This window comes from Mya arenaria, chromosome 8 (genome assembly GCF_026914265.1).
Source record: "Mya arenaria isolate MELC-2E11 chromosome 8, ASM2691426v1".
NCBI classification, from domain to species: domain Eukaryota; kingdom Metazoa; phylum Mollusca; class Bivalvia; order Myida; family Myidae; genus Mya; species Mya arenaria.
In genome coordinates this window covers 71,181,304-71,198,883 of record NC_069129.1, presented here as the reverse complement: position 1 = coordinate 71,198,883, position 17,580 = coordinate 71,181,304, and the positions used below count along the sequence as shown (strand labels likewise).

At 33.7% G+C, this 17,580-nt stretch overlaps 1 protein-coding gene across 1 annotated transcript; it reads right to left on the bottom strand.

The window, feature by feature from the left end:
• Nucleotides 1-2,292: 2,292 nt before the first annotated feature.
• Nucleotides 2,293-4,515, bottom strand: LOC128242224 (putative nuclease HARBI1). The gene is made up of 3 exons (XM_052959311.1): nucleotides 4,390-4,515; nucleotides 3,944-4,094; nucleotides 2,293-3,296 (listed from the first exon to the last, which is right to left on the bottom strand). Exons 1-3 carry the CDS (start codon nucleotides 4,440-4,442, stop codon nucleotides 3,105-3,107), a joined length of 396 nt encoding a protein of 131 aa, XP_052815271.1. The 5' UTR covers nucleotides 4,443-4,515; the 3' UTR covers nucleotides 2,293-3,104.
• Between the last annotated feature and the right edge of the window lie 13,065 nt (nucleotides 4,516-17,580).

Genomic DNA, 17,580 nt, shown 5'->3' with positions numbered 1-17,580 from the left:
ACTATTATCCTTAAACTGTACCTTACCTTTCTATTTTGTATTCGAGGTAAAAAAATGTTGCCAAAAGAAAGACAATGTTTCAACGTTATATTGCCAATTCAAATGCATGTTGACATATTTCATTTTACATTAAATATGTTGGTGACAATGCACATTGTACATACAGACAATGCCTGCTAGTCGAGTGAATTCAAGATTTTATGTCAAATGAGAAGGACATTAGCTTGCCTTTAGCCTTTAGTGGCATACTATATGCATTTTGTGTTTTCTTGGAAACCAACCTTTCAGCTTCAAAACATATCAAGATGGAAAAACCAATAGTCTGTTATGATATAACCATACTTCGATTCACTGCCATGTGTTAAACAATTTGGTGCAAGTTACCCTTAGTTCTATAGATCCCAGAAAAAGGTCACACGTCTTAGTACTATAGTAAATTCTCCTTTGGATGAGACAGAGACAAAACTATCGCAAGCCTTCGGAACCCCTCGGCCATTTTTCATCGAAAAAAAACATCGGATGTAATTTCAATTTAGCAGTTAAATCCTAATTATTAAAGCAATAAAACACTTCACTGGCACTTCAACAAGATATACAAAACACACATTAAACAATTCAATTAATTAATACTATAATTTACAGCTTTTTGAAATACTTTTACTGGTGTACCGACATACATCCTATGATGTTTTTGATTGTAAATGGCCCAGGTATTCCGAATGTTATCGCAAACAGACAACTGGTTTCACACGCAAATAGGATACACCTGTACTGCCTAAGTTTGCGATACCTTCATGATGGTACGTTCATAAAAGTACTATTTGTACTACGGCGCACTATCCACGTTAGTTTAAGGTTTTCTGTAAGCATTTTAACACCTCTGGAAAAGTCGTTACTCTGTATTCATCTGCTTACAGTGAATACAACACCGTTACAGCCCACATTAAGTGGTAATTGGATGTGAACTTATGGGAGGAAACTTTAACAATGTTATTAAACCTGTCTTCTTTGTAAAGCTGTTATTATTATTTTTCACTCTCGGATTATAAACACTACAATTCATGCATTAGTCTCATCACACGTTAATGGAAAATCCCAATGGAGGTCAAATTAACAGAAAGGCTTATGATCAATTATACCTTGCATTTGCTTTTTTTAGAACTGAGTCGGCCATGGAAAGATTCTGGTGTATAGTTACCCCAAGCTATTTAACAAAATAAGTGGATAAAATAACAGTTCCATTACAAGTTTTATTTAGATTGTTTTGTGACCTTAGTTTTTGTCTCGAATTTAATAGCATTTAAGATTACCTATACCTTATCACGTATTATCGTATGGATCTTTAGATTGATAATAAACAGGATATCATGAAGTCATATTCAATTATGTCAATTTAAAGCTGAATTTGTATTTCTTTCTATTCCTTCTAAAGTAAATACATATGAGAATTGACACTTTTAAATTCAATTTTCTCACTGGAAATTAGTTCCTTTCATGTGGTGAAGTAACATTTAATAATAATATCAGATATATTCAGTCAGCTTTTGTTTATTGGGTATCATGGCTAACTTGTTTGCCTCACACATATTAATATGTAGAATTATACTTGCATACAGGTCCATTATATGTCTGGGAAATTAACTTCATTCTGATCAAATGAGACATGTTTGTCCCGCTGTCTGGCTGCAGAAATGGTGTGTTTATCGTTGAACTTAAGGCGAATGCAAATCAGCGACAGGAATAAGCGTGTTGTAAAGATGACTTACTGACTCTGGCTCTCTGGATATTCTGATCGACCATTGTTCACCAAGCATTGAAATATATGCGGAATATTGTTAGTTAATACAGACTGAACTAACAGTTTAGGTAGGTACAACTATATGTAAATGTTTTACATGGCCAACGCATTTACTTAAAACCATCACAAATTGACTCTTGTTGACAATACAGAACTAATGAGTGAAATAAAAGTGAATGCTCGGTCTTTTCAGTTATGGGCCAAGGAAACAACAAAGGTGACAACAGAAGACATCAACAAGATGCATTACATCTTTTTCCAAAAACAGGTAATGAGCTTGACTTTGTACATATAAATATATATTCATATTTATCAGTAAATGTTGCCAAATTTTTGGGTAGGGGTTGCAAGATTTAATGGTGTTAATAAAATTGTTAAATTGAAAGACATTCTTCTTTTTCTTTAAATTACTGCAGTTTGTTGCATCATAGAGAATTCTCTTAAAAGCCATCCAAATATTGCAATTTTTACTTTGACAGAAAATGCCTAAAATTATATTTCCATATTCACTGCAATATTACAATTTTAATACAGAATGAACTGACCGATGTCCAGATCCGAAGCTTCGCAGCAATGGAGACATTCTTCAAGTGTGCCACTGAAAAAATGCAAGAGAAGGAACAATCCTTCAGCCAAACACTAGCGGGATTCATGGGTAAGCCTAGATATTTGATCAAGAGAATAAGTGTGACTTGTTATATTGTGTTATCCATATCCATATTTCACTAATGGCAATGCATATAATAAACACGAAAAACACTTTTTATTATATGCCTTCCTGTGTTAATAAAGATTTATCAGTGAAATAAAAAGCTTATTTCACTGTTTCAATTGCTGTTTCTCAACTGTTTTAGTTTTAGCATGCTCTCAATTACAAATCAAATGTCAGCGCATTTCAGAAATGATGTTACATTTGCATGAAAATTGGCACGCTTTTCTGAAAAACAACAATTTATCAGTGGTCGAAATTTACACAAGCCTGCAAGCCCTGCACTGGTAAAATGTGTTTCGGGCTTGCTCAAATTCTGAATTTTATATACTAGGGCTTGTTAAAAAATTTGATGCCAAGCAATAGAATAAGAATATGGGCTTGTTCATCCAAAAGTCTAATTTCGATGACTGATTTATTGTCATTTTAAGGCATATAATAAAAAAGGAAAAATGTTTCAGTGTAATTAAAATATATTTCACCTCGTGAACACCAAAAGTAAATACTTAATTCATAGCTACGCCACTTGTGAAATTTATCTTTTGATGCTAACTTGTTGAAATAGATCTTACATTGAAATAAAACAATTATCCTATATTAATTGAAGTATGCTCTAGCAATATGATCTCTTATGGCCTGCCCCTGCTCCTGTCCTCTGTAATCTTCGCCTGGCTGTGGCGCAACAGGAACAACGTCATCCACATCAGGCTCCTTCAGGTCGATGGCAAGGTTGTGGAGTACAGCACAGGCTACAGTGACCTTAGACGCTTTAGCTGGCTTCAGACGTAGCTAGATGGGAAATACACCTAAGATTTATTAATTGAAAAATTACGGAATTTTGTACAAAGTAAACAGCTGATTTAAAAACTCCCCAACCGGTAACCAAACCAAGGACCTTTTTGTTTATGTATCGAAAAACAATTAAACTTACCCCATCCACTGGAAGGCTTAATCCACTTATACCGTTTAACTTTCATAAGACATAGTAATGGTGGTATTTCATTATTCATTTCATCATTTTGCTAAAGATTAAATGAATAATGACATAACAAGGATGTGTTTTTTGTAAACAAACCGTAATGTAAGGTATATAGCAGGATTTTTAAGTTAGTTCAACACATTTCCATACATATATATATCAAAATTCTTTCAACTGCAACTAATATTCCATTTTGTTGTTTATTTTTTCGTGAATGTCAAGGCCATGTTTTACCACAAAGAAAAATTAGAAGGAAGAAAATAGAAAATGATTCGAGGTTACATAACACTATGATATTCATGTTTATTGAATTACTAGCCCTTTGCTTAAGACGTTTTAAAAAGCACAACTATCAGTTGATATTGTTTTGAAAACCGTCATATTATTTAAAAAAAAATACTTGTATTAATAATATAGTTTACTAATCTAATCTGCTTTATTCGTATTTTATATTTACCTCTCCATGTAGAATTCCGAATCGTCGCTTCCAGCGACCAAAAGCCATTTCCACAGCAACCCTTGTCCTTGAGTGTGCCCGGTTGAAATTAATTTTCTGCTGAGTATCGGCCACTCTGTATGGTGTCATCATGACACGAGAACAGGCATACCTAAATATACAATTTTAAATCTTTTCTTTTCAGACCAGTGATATAATACGTCTCAAGTTCCCCTTGCCACCTCAACCCCTGATTTCAAGAATGTGGTTTCATCCCCACGGCTACTCTATTTTTTTGTAATATTATGATATAATATGCAGACTATTTAAAGTTGTTATTATAGTTTTGTTATGTTTGGTGATTATTTTAAAAAAGTTGGTAAACGTGTATGTTTTTTTTAAATGTATGCATATTTAAGTACATGTGAATACAATATATGTTTGTGTTGAATGTTATTATTACTTACCCACTGTCAGCAATTAAAATGCCATCAGTCCAACTTCTGTTCATTGCGTCCATGTGGTCCGCAATATCACTTGCACGATAAATAAAACTGTCGTGCGATGAGCCTGGCCATCTGGCGTCAAGGAATGTAAACCGTCCTGGAAAACAACGATAGCCTGCTAAGACATGTTAGATTCTGTTATATATATTACGTTAAAAGTTGGTACAAGTAGCTTCCTTGCCTGAGACTCGGCATTTAAAGGGTAGTGCTTGGAAAAGTGGTGTACTCAGTACTGGTTTAACCCAGGAAAGTTGTACCCCGTGTACCGGTGCTTTACACCGAGCACGAAAAAGAACCAAGGGGTCTCTTCGAAAAAGAGCTAGGCCATCGCACCCGGACTTCCTTGTATCCCACCACTGTCTCTTTAGCGTCCTGTCTCTTCAGCAAAAAACAAAGGACCCCGTTGGAAATAAGTGCTTGCACTTTCAAGGGTTATCATTGACCGCAAGGTCTAAAGAAATACATACAACATAAATGCTATAAAACTGTTACATACAACTATACGAACAATTTTCCAGTAGGTCGAGCATAAATGAACGAGTAAAATATACAGTACACTGCAATGACACCTGCCCCATGCATAAACCATCGCTTGTCTGGTTCCCAGTGCACAACAGGATAAATGAAATGGTAAGGGCACGTAACCCAGTCTAAACCCATCGCATCAGAGTAAACTTCCCGTTTTACAGTATGCCGTTTTATCTAAATGTTTATTGACCTTCAACTTCAAACAAAAAATGTTTTTTACCTTTGCTGTCACATACAGCCATAACTTTGATCGACGCGAAATTCTTTCTATTAATGAAGTCGTGGCCATCTTTCGGCATAATGATACGTATGTGTGAGCCATCAACAGCTCCTATGACGTTGGGAAATCCAGCAGATGTGAAGAACTCCCGCATGATTTCCTGCTGTTGAACACGATTTGGCCAGGTGATGAATTGATGAGATATGTCCACCATACTGTCCGTGACATTTGATATTATCCTTGATACTGTTGACTTGTCGCGGCCAGTAGAATCACCAACAACCTTTAAACAATTCATTCAAGTAAGCCAGAAATAGTTTAGATAACATATTACTAATTTGTTCCCTACTTATTTTTGTTTAGTACAAGTTTTAAGTCATTGTTAACAGGCTTGGAAATAAATATGGTTACCAAATAATTTCAGAATATTAACCTGCATAAATGAACCGGAGGCGTAAAATCTTAGAGCCAAACACACTTGCTCCCGGACTGACACCGCTTCCGACCGTTTAGTCTTCCGTTGAAGGTCTTAGGCAAGCAGCTGTACAATTATTTCAATCCCATTGTTATCAAAACGGTAGCGGCGTCTCATCTCTGTGTTATCACAGTTCATGTTGATGGAAAAATGTCTATAAATCCTCTCTTTTCTTCTGTTGTTGAGAAAAGCACCAACTATGGCGGCCATTTTTAACATCAACTGACTATTTAACGTCGACTCTAACGTTGGTCCAGACCAACGTTAGAAAAGTCGTTAAGTTAACGCTTACCTTATCGCCGTCAGTGTAAGTGTTAAGTTTGAACAACTCATTTTTTCAACGTTAAAGTTAACGTTAATTTTAACGTTGACAGCGTAATATTTAACGATGATAGTTAACGTTAAATCCTTAACGAGAGTTTTGAACAACCGGGCCACTAAATATTATTCTCCCTTGCTTAGTAGAAGGTATATTTAACTAATTAATCGTTGAAGTAAAAGCCAATAAACTTTTACTGCAATAGGTTGTTCAGACACTTTGATATTTTTTCTAGGAAATCGATCTAAAATTTATTTGAACACTGGACTATAAAGACAATCCCTAGAATGAGAGGTGTACGCGCACTTAACGACAAATGTAACCTGAACAAGAATAATAAAAGACAATTGGTCACTCCTTTTCCCCCATCATGGCGATTTGCTGAACAAAGGAAATAACTCATTCATCTTCCCTGCACATTGCATCAAATAACATACTTATACAATGTCTTTAATGACTAATATTTCATTCTAGCAGACGTTCTACATAATTTATTTCATATTACATTCTTTGCATTATGCAGTGTTATAAGGCTGTTCTACTTGTTTCGGCGTTGGCGTTCGATGAAGTGTGTAAGCTTATACCTCAGAGAATACTGACGGGCTTTCATTTATGATATAAAATTGTCTTACCAGCTCCGCTGTTAGATTTATGTTGAACGTATTCCTTTCGTTTACGTTGCATTATCTAAAATATCAAATTCAATTCACAGGCTAAAGAATGCAAATAACTTTAGATTTCAAGTATCCTTTAGTCTCGGTCCCCGGATTTAGATATTTGACCACCCATTGAAATAAACTAAATTTTACCTGAGAAGAAGATAAAATGCCCAAATAAACCGTTTGCTGACAATTGTAACACAATCGTCTTTCATACGATGTGTCTATTTTGTTCATACTTTTATCCACTAAACACATTTCTAACGTATTCACATCAGACGAATTAAAGTTGTAGACCCTTGAGATAATTATTTACTAAGTGAGAGTAGCGACACATAACTCGTAGGAAGAGACGCAAAACGTATTTAAATTCGCCAATGTCGTTGCATTAATGGGACTTTCGTGATGTAATAGAAACTCCCTAAATTAAGTATTGAAACGAATTTAAGAAATCCTGAAAATCTTCAAATTCTTGAAATAGAAACAAACGTTCTTTAAGCAGTAAAAGAGAGAACGTGTTCGGTCAATACTGATGTTAAATAAGTTTATGATTATGATCTCCTTCCTGTAGTTATCATTATCATTTCTATATTTCAACAAAGGTTTGTAGTGTCTGTATGGGTGTATGTATTGATATACGTATGTGTCTCTCTGCTCGTTTTTTCCCTTGCCTTTTGCCTAAATTTCTAATAGTCTTGTACTATTGCAGGTGATATTCACAAAATTACATTAACTGTTGGAGTTTTCAAGAGCTCCATCGTTTGACCCTTTCATTTTGTGTATTTTTTTCCTTTTTATCTTTAGAAATAATGAATCGCAATCGCATAAGATAGAAGCAAATAGTTTTAACAGGCTTTGTAATTTTTCAATTAATTAGTCTCTGTCACGTTTAATTCAACTCATTTTGTGTTAATTGAACGTTACAGGCCCCCGGTCACAATTAACATTACTTCTCCTTGTCAAGTAAACTTAGCTCCCATACATTATTCAGACCATTATCGCCCATTCCTCTGGAACGTCAACGTGAACTGCTTTACAATAGGCCTTCAAAGACAATCCGCAAATCTAATGTAATATTGCATCAAGTTAAAGTCCTGGTAAGAGTTTTTGGTCATTGTTAAAATCCTATAATATTCGTTAAGTTTGATTCCTTTAATTTGGATGATTCAATGACAAATTAGTGTATGAGTATTGTAGCCCGGAAGAGGACTAACAGGTTAACATGTAGGCAATACAATGGAGACTACGAGGACATGTCTTATAGTTGAAACAAGGATAGGGCTTACGAGAAACTGAACAAGAGAAACACATTGTACATACAATACAGGTAGACACCACATACATAAAATAGCGTTTAAGCTCGTAATATGTAATAAAAGGACGGTCTTTGCTTCGAGCATCCAGAAAAGGCACGTTTGAATACAAATGTACTGATATAATATGAAACTGTATTCATCTTATAACAAGATTTTACAAGTATGAAATCAAAACCACGGCATTTTGTAAAATAAACATATAGAGGCGAATTTCCTGAGGCTTTACCAGGAGTTACATGAGATGTTTTTCATTATTTCAACTAATTTGAATCCTTTTCTTAAAAACTTTACTTTAAATAAGTTCATACTTCGTAAAAATAAATTTTAAACCAACAACAATAAATGCAGTAAAGAAGTTTGATAAAGACGTATTTGTTTATGCATATGTTTTATCTACTTATAATGACACAAAACCCAAACGTCCAGAAGAAAATAACGTGTTTGTGGGATTGTATTTATTATTCATAAAAAGTTTAGGAATGCCATATCAGTGCAAAAAGTTAATATTTGTCAGCCAAATGTTCATATGTGAATTGCATATACCCATGGAAGGCACGTATGTTTATTCCAGAATTTAATTCTGTGTTGTTTAATAAAGTTTTTGTCTTTCGTGTTAATTGCGGTTGCACCTTGGCCATCTGCTAATAAAGCAGATCCTGCGTAGTTATTTTGGAACTTGGCTGTCGTTTTAAATTACATTGTATAATCAATGAAACAGTGTTTGATGTTCAGAACTGCACCGGCAAAGAGATAATTCATTTCTGTTGTAAAAGAGATTTTATCATTTACCTTAGAACTGGAAAAAACTATCGTTGAATGCTGCACAGTTTTAGCATTTGCGGTTGGGGTAAGCTAGTGTACCTGTAGATGTTCTGGCCCATTTTTGCCAGTGTCATTATTATGCGGAGTTATGGGACTTTATGGGCGAGTGATTGTTGAGGTTGGTTGTTGACGGACTATTGATAAGATACTGAAACAATATGTGTGCCTTTCCTCTGACATTTCAGAATGAGAAAATCTATTTTTCGCAGTCACTTGACCAAATGACTGTAGATAAACGTCACGTGTTCTACTGTCCTTATAAACAAAAATCTACACAGCATCTTGTTATTGGACTGATTGGTATGCAACTGACTGGATAGAACATACAGTGCTGTTCTTCTTTTTACCAGTAATTGCTTTCTACATTACAAGGTTTTCAATTACATAATAACAGTAGTAGTTAATAAACCGCGACCATGCATTACGAAAGGCGTCTGTTAATGCAGATATATTGGTGCAATATCGTATGGTTGAGACAAAAATAAAAAGAACAGACACTATCGCAGGAATTCGGAATTCCACGGCATTTGTTTTATATATATAATTGGCCGAGGTATTCCGAATACCATCGGACGCAGATAGCTGGTTTCACAAGCAAATAGGCTTCATATGTATTCACTGGGTATCGATTTCAAATTAGATTTAAAAAACACATGGTAAAATAATCCAATTAATTCATGCTTATGTTTGTAATTTTCCTTCACCTAATTTTAGGTTTATTTGGTGAATATTCGTTGAAGTACAATTAATATAATAATTTGAGTTTGAAACAGTCATTCAGTCAGAAAAGTAATTTCGCTTAATTTTCGTTATTTATGCGAATGGTTGGTTAGCCAAGCATAGATAACGTCTTCTCATTTAGATGTTCATTTGTACCATTGTTCATCGAAACAAAAACGTTCAAAAACTGAACGAAACAAATAAGCAGTGTTATCAAAATTGACATGACAAAATACCAGTTCATATCAGAAAACCTTCAGAATGAATCAGAGATAACAATGCGTACACAAACAAATACGCTAAGCCACGCCCTGAGATGTATATCATTAGCATGTTCTATAAGTATAATGGTAATCCAAGATGACTTTTCAAATCCTGTTAAGGTTGTAAATAAAACGCTTGTTTTAATTTTATTTTTATTTTGGGTGAAGAATGATAGAAGGCGTTTTTGGCATTTTCCTTAAAACCTAATGAAGGGTACATGTATCAGACACTTTAAACCGCCAGTAGTGACACAAAGGATCACAAATAACAATTTAAGTTCTTCTTGGCAATAACCTTTACTGCAATAGGTTGTTCAGACACATCTAAAATTTATTTGAACACTGAACTATAAAGACAAGCCTTAGGGAGAGATTGAAAACTTATTAAACGACAAATACAACCTACATAAGAATGGTTAAAGATAATTGGTCACTCCTTTTCCACCATCATAGCGATTTTCTGAACAAAGGATATATTTGTCTCGTTCATCTTCCATGCACATTGCTTCAAAATACATACTTATGATGGTCTGTAATGACATATATTTCATTCTGGTAGATGTTTTATTTAATTTACATCATCTTACATTAATTGCAACATGCAGTGTTATTAGGCTGTTCTCCTTGCTTCGGCGTTGGCGTTTGATTATGTTTGTCTGTAAGCTCATATTTCAGAGGCAACTGAAAGGCTTTCAAGTTTGATATAAATGTGTCTTACCAGATACGTTGTTAGATTTATGTTCAACGTGTCCCTTTCGTTAACACTGCATTATCGGAAGTATCACATTCAATATACAGGCTAAAGAATGCACATAACTTTAGTGTTCAATTATTCTTTATTCTCCCGAGTTTTGTGCTGTGGTTCCATGTTTCTTGTTTGTATTTTTTTGTGTGTTCTATGTCTTTGGTGTTTACCCTGTGCAGTTAAACGGGGTTTAAGTTTTAATTTTGGCTACTGAGCTTGTTTCTGTAGTATTTTACATAATTATTGTCCGAAGCTTGGAACTACTTTAACTCCTTCCGTGGCCAATACTTAGTCGATAATGACTACCCAGGTCGGTGCAAAAGTTTATTATTTTACATTTTTATTGAACTTGGTTTAAACAATATATATCTGGAAGAAATCTGGATAACAGTCAAAACACATTGTCTTTGATTAGTTAGATTATAAGAAGTTTTTTAATAATTATACATTATGTTAACTCTGCACTCTAACACATTTTTAAAGACAACAAAGAATAGTGTTTCATTTCAACATTGACACAGATATTATTTAAAGTACTGACATTTCGGAGAAGAGTGATGTCTGATTTGAATAATCAAATCTGATTGCCTGCTCGTTTCAGCTGATTGAATGGTTCGTAACTAAACAAAAGGTCACCAAAACTCTTTCCAGCGGTAGACACACAATCTACCATGTATAAACACAACAGCGAAGAGAAGATATTGTTATTCTTCATTATTTTCAATTTAAAGTGTGCTCTGAAAAGGCTTATATTTTAAATTGTGATCCATTAAATTCCATCATTTGTCGGTCAACGCGTGTGGTCTGTCTGTGTTTTTTTTTTATAGTTTATGTGATGTTAATAAGTTTGTGTCCCTAGTCAATTGTCGTATGCGCTATTTTATTGTGCATCTTAACATAATTGTTTTAATGTTCGACTTAAATTTATATTCACCATTGTATTAGTGATTGACATGAAATTTAGGCTAAGGTTTCTTGGATTTGTTTTTGATACGTAGGGAAGAAAAACATGCAATTAGAACCCGAATTCTGTTACAAAATCAATTGAATTAGAAATCCTCTCTTAAACATACGAACATGGTAATTAACCACCTACATCTCCATTTAGATGTTTCAGGAGGAAACAGTCTATCTATTTTATTTGTATTTTGTGACCCTTTTTTAGTAATAAATTTAGTAAAAAAATCAATCGTTTTAACTTCTCAGGGTTTGATCTTTATCCCGAATATTTCTTCCGCTATAGACATTACGTCTAGGATGGTTTTGGCTAAGGAAGAGGCGTAAAAAATATTTAAATTTGTCCTAGTCGTTGTATTAATAAGACTTTCGTGATGTAAGGGAAATCCCCTGAATTATGTATCAAAACGATTTTAAGAAATCATGAAGATCTTCTTTTTTTAATATAGAGGCAAAAATACTATTAAAAGTGAACGAGAGAACGATTTCGGTAAATACAGATTTTAAATAATTTTATCATAATTATAAGAGTGATTTCAATTCCAAATCTTGGGATGGTAAAAAGCTTGTTTATAATCCAGAATTTACCTTCCTTACCAAAGTAATTATTATGTTGTTGTTGTTTTTTTCCATTTGTATCTTTGACCTGTTGACTGCTATACTTCTTCCTGTAGTTTATACTGTCATTTTTATTTTAAGAGAACAAGTATTTGTAGTGCCTATATGGGTGTATGGTTTTTTATACGTATGTGTCTTTTGTTCATTGTCGTTTTTGACCTTGCCTTTTGCTTTAATTTCTACTAGGCTTGTATCATTGCAGGTGATATTCACAACTTACATTAAAAGTTCGAGTTTGCAAGAGCTCTGACGTTTGACCGTTCCTTTTTGTGCATTACTTTGTTCCTTATTTGTCATTAGAAACAATGAAATTCTCCATTTTTGCAACCGCACAAGAATGAAACATATAGTTCTAAAAGGCTTGATAATTTTTCAATTAATAAGTCTGTCGCTGTAAACTCAACAAATCTTGTGTTAATTCAATGTTACAGGTCCGTGGTCACAATTTACATTAGTTCTCCTTTTCAAGGAAACCTAGCTCCAATATATTGATCAGAACTTCATCGAACATTCCTTTGGGACGTCAACGTGAACTGAATCTAAAATGGGGCTTCAAAGACAATCCGCCATTCGTATGTAATATTGCATCAAGTTGAAGTCCCGGTAAGAATATGTCGCCATTTTCAGAATCCTAAATACTGGTTGAGAAGCAGTTTCCGACGGAAAGCAGTTTCCGACAAATCGCTTTTTCGCGTACCTTCCTTAGATCTTTATAAAGAATGTACTGCAATTCAGCTATATGGTAACTAGGCAATCAAAAGTTGAAATTCTTACCGAGACACGTAAGAAACTTTTATTATTATTTAATGTTTAATGTTTATTTTTCATTTTGTACACAAACTTGCACGTGGGGGATCTGCACGCGCAGCGTATTGCGCATGCGTGTGAACCTAATTTGCATATCTATGAATAGCTACAAGGTTTTCCTTAATTGACTTATACAAACGATGATCATTGTGTACATATTTGTGAACACTGGTGTCATGCTTGTTTCGCATCCACATTCACTTAAATGTATACAAACACAAGTTTCCATCAGAAATGAATAAAAAAATCATTGATATTCAGTCTCTGCCTGATTTCGAGTATGAATTGAATGTCGTAAATTTTAAGGTTTAAATTTTTTGTAAATGCTGAAAAATTAAATAACATTTCTCTTATTACAGTCTGATATTTTGTTTATTAAATAAACGGATAATAAAAACACACAACAGGCACCTCATATATGCCCCGCAGTCAAATTGTCGGAAACTGCTTCTCATCACAAGCTAATCAGAACAACGTAAGTACCCTCTTTGCGCCCCTATTAGATACACTATATGTGACGTCACACATGTTAGAAATATATCGACAATAGCAAATTGAGCTGTAGTTATATAAAATGTGAACACTTTTAGTAGATATTTAAACACGTATAAATAATTCAATAAAAACGTTTAAAAACTGTCGGAAACTGCTTCTCAACCAGTATAGTTTGTTTGTTTTTTAGTAGGATTTGTTCATTGGCAAGTTAGTTTATGAGTATTGTAGCTCCCAAGAGGACTAACAAGTTGACATATAGATGATACAATGGCGATTAATCGTGTTAATTGTGATTGCTCCTTAGCCATCTGCAATACAGAAGAGCCTGCGAAGATATTTGAGTTCTTGGCTGTCCTTGTAAATTGAAGTGTATGATTAAATATCATGACATGGTAAAACAGCGACTTGTGATGCAAATTTTCCGTACCGATCCCATATGATAGTAAATAAAGCTACTTGATAATATGGAAAACCTTAGTTTGTTTGTATTATACGTAACGGTTCTTTGTGGAAATTGTTTTGTTCCGCATTTATACAGTCTGAATGGCAAACGGTTTTCGCTGTTTGTTTACGCACAGTTATATTTTACAAGCTACCACGCAGTGATCTTCTTTCTTGACTGCCACGAATTTCAAAAATAGATTGATTTTAGTTTTTAGATATATAGGTGTTATATGTTAAAATGATCTTCGATTAAAAAACGTGGTTTTGAAGGTTTCAAAATAAAACTCTTGAATAGAATAAATAAACCTAGTCAAACACAGTAAGTAAAGCATAAAATTCTGTTGTTATATTTACCATTAATTCCTTTCTATGTTAAAAGTTTTACAATACATAATAACAGTAGCATTTAGTAAACCGCGACCATGCACTACGAAAGGCGTCTGCTAATGCAGATATATTGATGTAAAATCCTATGGATGCGACAAAGATAAAAAGAACAAAGACAAAACAATCGCAGGCATTCTGAACTCCTCGGCCATTTCCTTATGGATCATCAGATTGATAATAAACAGGATTTCATGAAGTCATGTGCAATTATGTTTATTCAATGCTGCATGTATGCTTTTTTCCATTCATTCTCCAGTAAATACATATGAAATCTGACACTTTCAAATTCAATTTTCTGACTGGAAATTCGTTCCTTTCATGTGACGAAATAACATATTATGATGACATCAGACATTTTGTTTATTGGGTATCATGGCTAATTTCTTTGCCTCACACAAAATAATGTGTAGAATTATACTTGCATTCAGATCTATTATGTCTGAGAAATAAACTTCACTCTGATCAAATGAGACATGTTTGTCTTGCTGTCTAGCTACAGAAATGGTGTGTTTATCGTTTAACATAAGGCGCATGCAAACCGGTAACAGTAATAAGTGTGTTGTTAAGATGACTTTCTGACTTTGGCTCTCTGGAGATTCTGAAGGACCATTGTTCACCATTCATTTGGGACATGGGGATTCAGTTGTTAGTAATATACTCACTGAACCGAAAGGTTTATTTGTTACAACAATTTGTTAATGTTATACATGGTCTATGAAATGTTTTAGTACGTTCATAAAGCGGTTTAAGTTCCCATTACTTTCGATTTCAAAAACCGTTGCAAGACGGTAACCAGTGAAATTACTTAAATCCATCACAAATTGACTTTTGTTGAATGAATCCTCGTTCATTTCAGTAGTGGGCTAGAATAAAAAAAAAACACTCAATATAATTTCCTTAACTTAGTTTTAGGTATCTTTTGGTAAATATTCGTTGAAGTTAATTATTTTTATTTTACTTTGAAACAGTCATTACGTGTTTTCGCTTAATTGTTGTTATTTTTGCGAACAGTTGGTTAGCCAAGCATGGATAACGTCTTCTCATTTACATGTTCATTTGTACCATTGTTAATCGAAACAAAAACGTTCAAAAGTGAACGAAACAAATAAACAGTGCTATCAGAATTAATATGACAAAATACCAGTTTATATCAGAAAACCTTCAGAATGAACTAGAGATAACAATGCGTACACAAACAAATCCGTCCGGCCACGCCCTGAAATATATATCATTAGTATATTCTATAAGTGTAGTAATAATCCAAGATGACTTTTCAACTATGATTTCCTGTAATTCAGAATGAGATGCTTGTTTTAATTTTATTTTATTTTGGGGTGAAGAATGATAAAAGATAGCCTTCAATTTGGCATTTTCCTCATAACTTATGAAGGATACATGTATTAGACCATTTAAATTGTAAACAGCTAATAGTGACAAAATAGGATCACTAATCACAATTATAATTCTTGTTGGCAATGAACCTTTACTGTAATACGTTGTTCTGACCTGATTTCTTTCTGGGAAATCCATCTAAAATTTGTTTGTAAAAAGAACTATAACGACAAGACCCTGGAAGAGATTGTAAACGTATTAAACGACAAATACAGCCTACACTAGAATCATTAAAGACAATTGGTCATTCCTTTTCCACCCATCATGGCGACTTGTTGAACAAAGGAATTATTTATCTCGTACATTTTCATTGCACATTGCATCAAACTAATACTTATACAATGTCTTTAATGACCAATTCTGGCAGATATTTTATATCATTTACTTCATCTTACATTATTTTCATCATTCTGTGTTATAAGGCTGTTCTACTTGTCTCGGCGATGAAGTTTGTATGTAAACTCGTATCTCAGAGAGTTCTGACGCGCTTTCATTTAGGATATAAATATGTCTAAACAGATTCGCTGTAAGATTTAGGTTGAACGTGTTTCTTTCGTTTACATTGCATTATCGGAAATTTCAAATTCAATTCTTGAATAAAAAATGATTGAAAAATTTACAAATCTTGCATGAATAGAAGATAAAATGCACCATTTGCTGATCATTTTACACATTTGTCTTTCATACGATGTGTCTCTTTTGTTTATAATTATATCCGCCGAAAGAAATAATTTCTAACGTTTAAACATCACACTTATTTAAGTTGTAGACCCTTGAAATATTCCTTGACTGAATGAGATAGGCGAGACATAGTTGCGCTTCAAGGTTCCATTTCTATTCTGTCTGCTGCATACATCACATGCTAAGTATCACAGCTGTAGTGATTCTTCCATTATGGCCCATATATTGTCTTGTTGAAATAATAGAATGTTAACTAAAGGGTGTACTAGTTCAATTATTGTGTGTAATATTTAAACTTTGAAGTTTAAATCTCATGCGCGATATTTCTTTTCTAATTGAATATGATTTTATAATATTGTTTTTGTTTTTTGTATTTTGTGTTAAATAGTTATTATCTTAACCTGTACCTTAACAATCCTTTATAAACATACCTAGTTTTTTTTAATATAGTATAAACGCACGATTTTGTTTCTGGAGTTTTGTGCTGTTGTTCAATGTTACATGTTTGTGATTTTTTGTTTTTGTGTTCTATGTCTTTGGCGTTTACCTTGTGCCATTAAACGGGGTTTATGTTTTTAAACTTTTGGCTACTGAGCTTGTTTCTGTAGTTTTTCACATAATTACTGTCAGAAGCAAGGAACTACGTTTACTCCTTACTGGCCAATACTAAGACTATAATGGCTACGCACGTCGGTGCTAAAGTGACAAAAGAGTTCCAGCAAAAATTTAATATATTTCATTTTTCGAACGGGGTGGGAACAATATATCTCTGGAAAAAATCTTGATAACAGTCACAACACGTTGTCTTCGCTTGGTTAGATTTAAAGGTGTTTTTTTAATAATTGTACATAATGTCGACTCTGCAAGCTAACACATTTTTCAAAGACACCGAAGAATAGTGTTTCATTATAACATTGACACAGATAATATTTAAAGTACAGATATGTCGGAGAAGAGTGATGACTCATTTGAATAATCAAATCTGATTGCCAGCTCGTTTCAGCCGATTGAATGATTCGTAATCAAACAAAAGGTCACGAAGACTTTTGACAGCGGTAGAAACACAATCCACCATGTATGAAACACAACAGCAAAGAGAAGAGATTGTTATTCTTCATTATTTTCAAGTTGAAGCTGGCTCTGATAATGCTTATATTTTTTATTGTGTAATTGCTGTGACTGTTTCAATAACTGTGAAGTTATTGCCAAACAAACTAGTTTTAGCACCCAGTGACTCACAAACATGGTAATTAACCATCTACATCTCCATTTAGATGTTTCAGGAGGAAACAGTGTATCTATTT

What these genes read in the sequence shown, in the direction of transcription:
- LOC128242224 (XM_052959311.1), bottom strand. Translation starts at nt 4,442, where the DNA reads ATGGACGCAATGAACAGAAGTTGGACTGATGGCATTTTAATTGCTGAC. An exon ending in ATTTTAATTGCTGACAGTGG is followed by an intron (nt 4,095 to 4,389) that starts GTAAGTAATAAT and finishes TTGTATATTTAG; the next exon opens with GTATGCCTGTTCTCGTGTCA. An exon ending in TCGGAATTCTACATGGAGAG is followed by an intron (nt 3,297 to 3,943) that starts GTAAATATAAAA and finishes TTTCCCATCTAG; the next exon opens with CTACGTCTGAAGCCAGCTAA.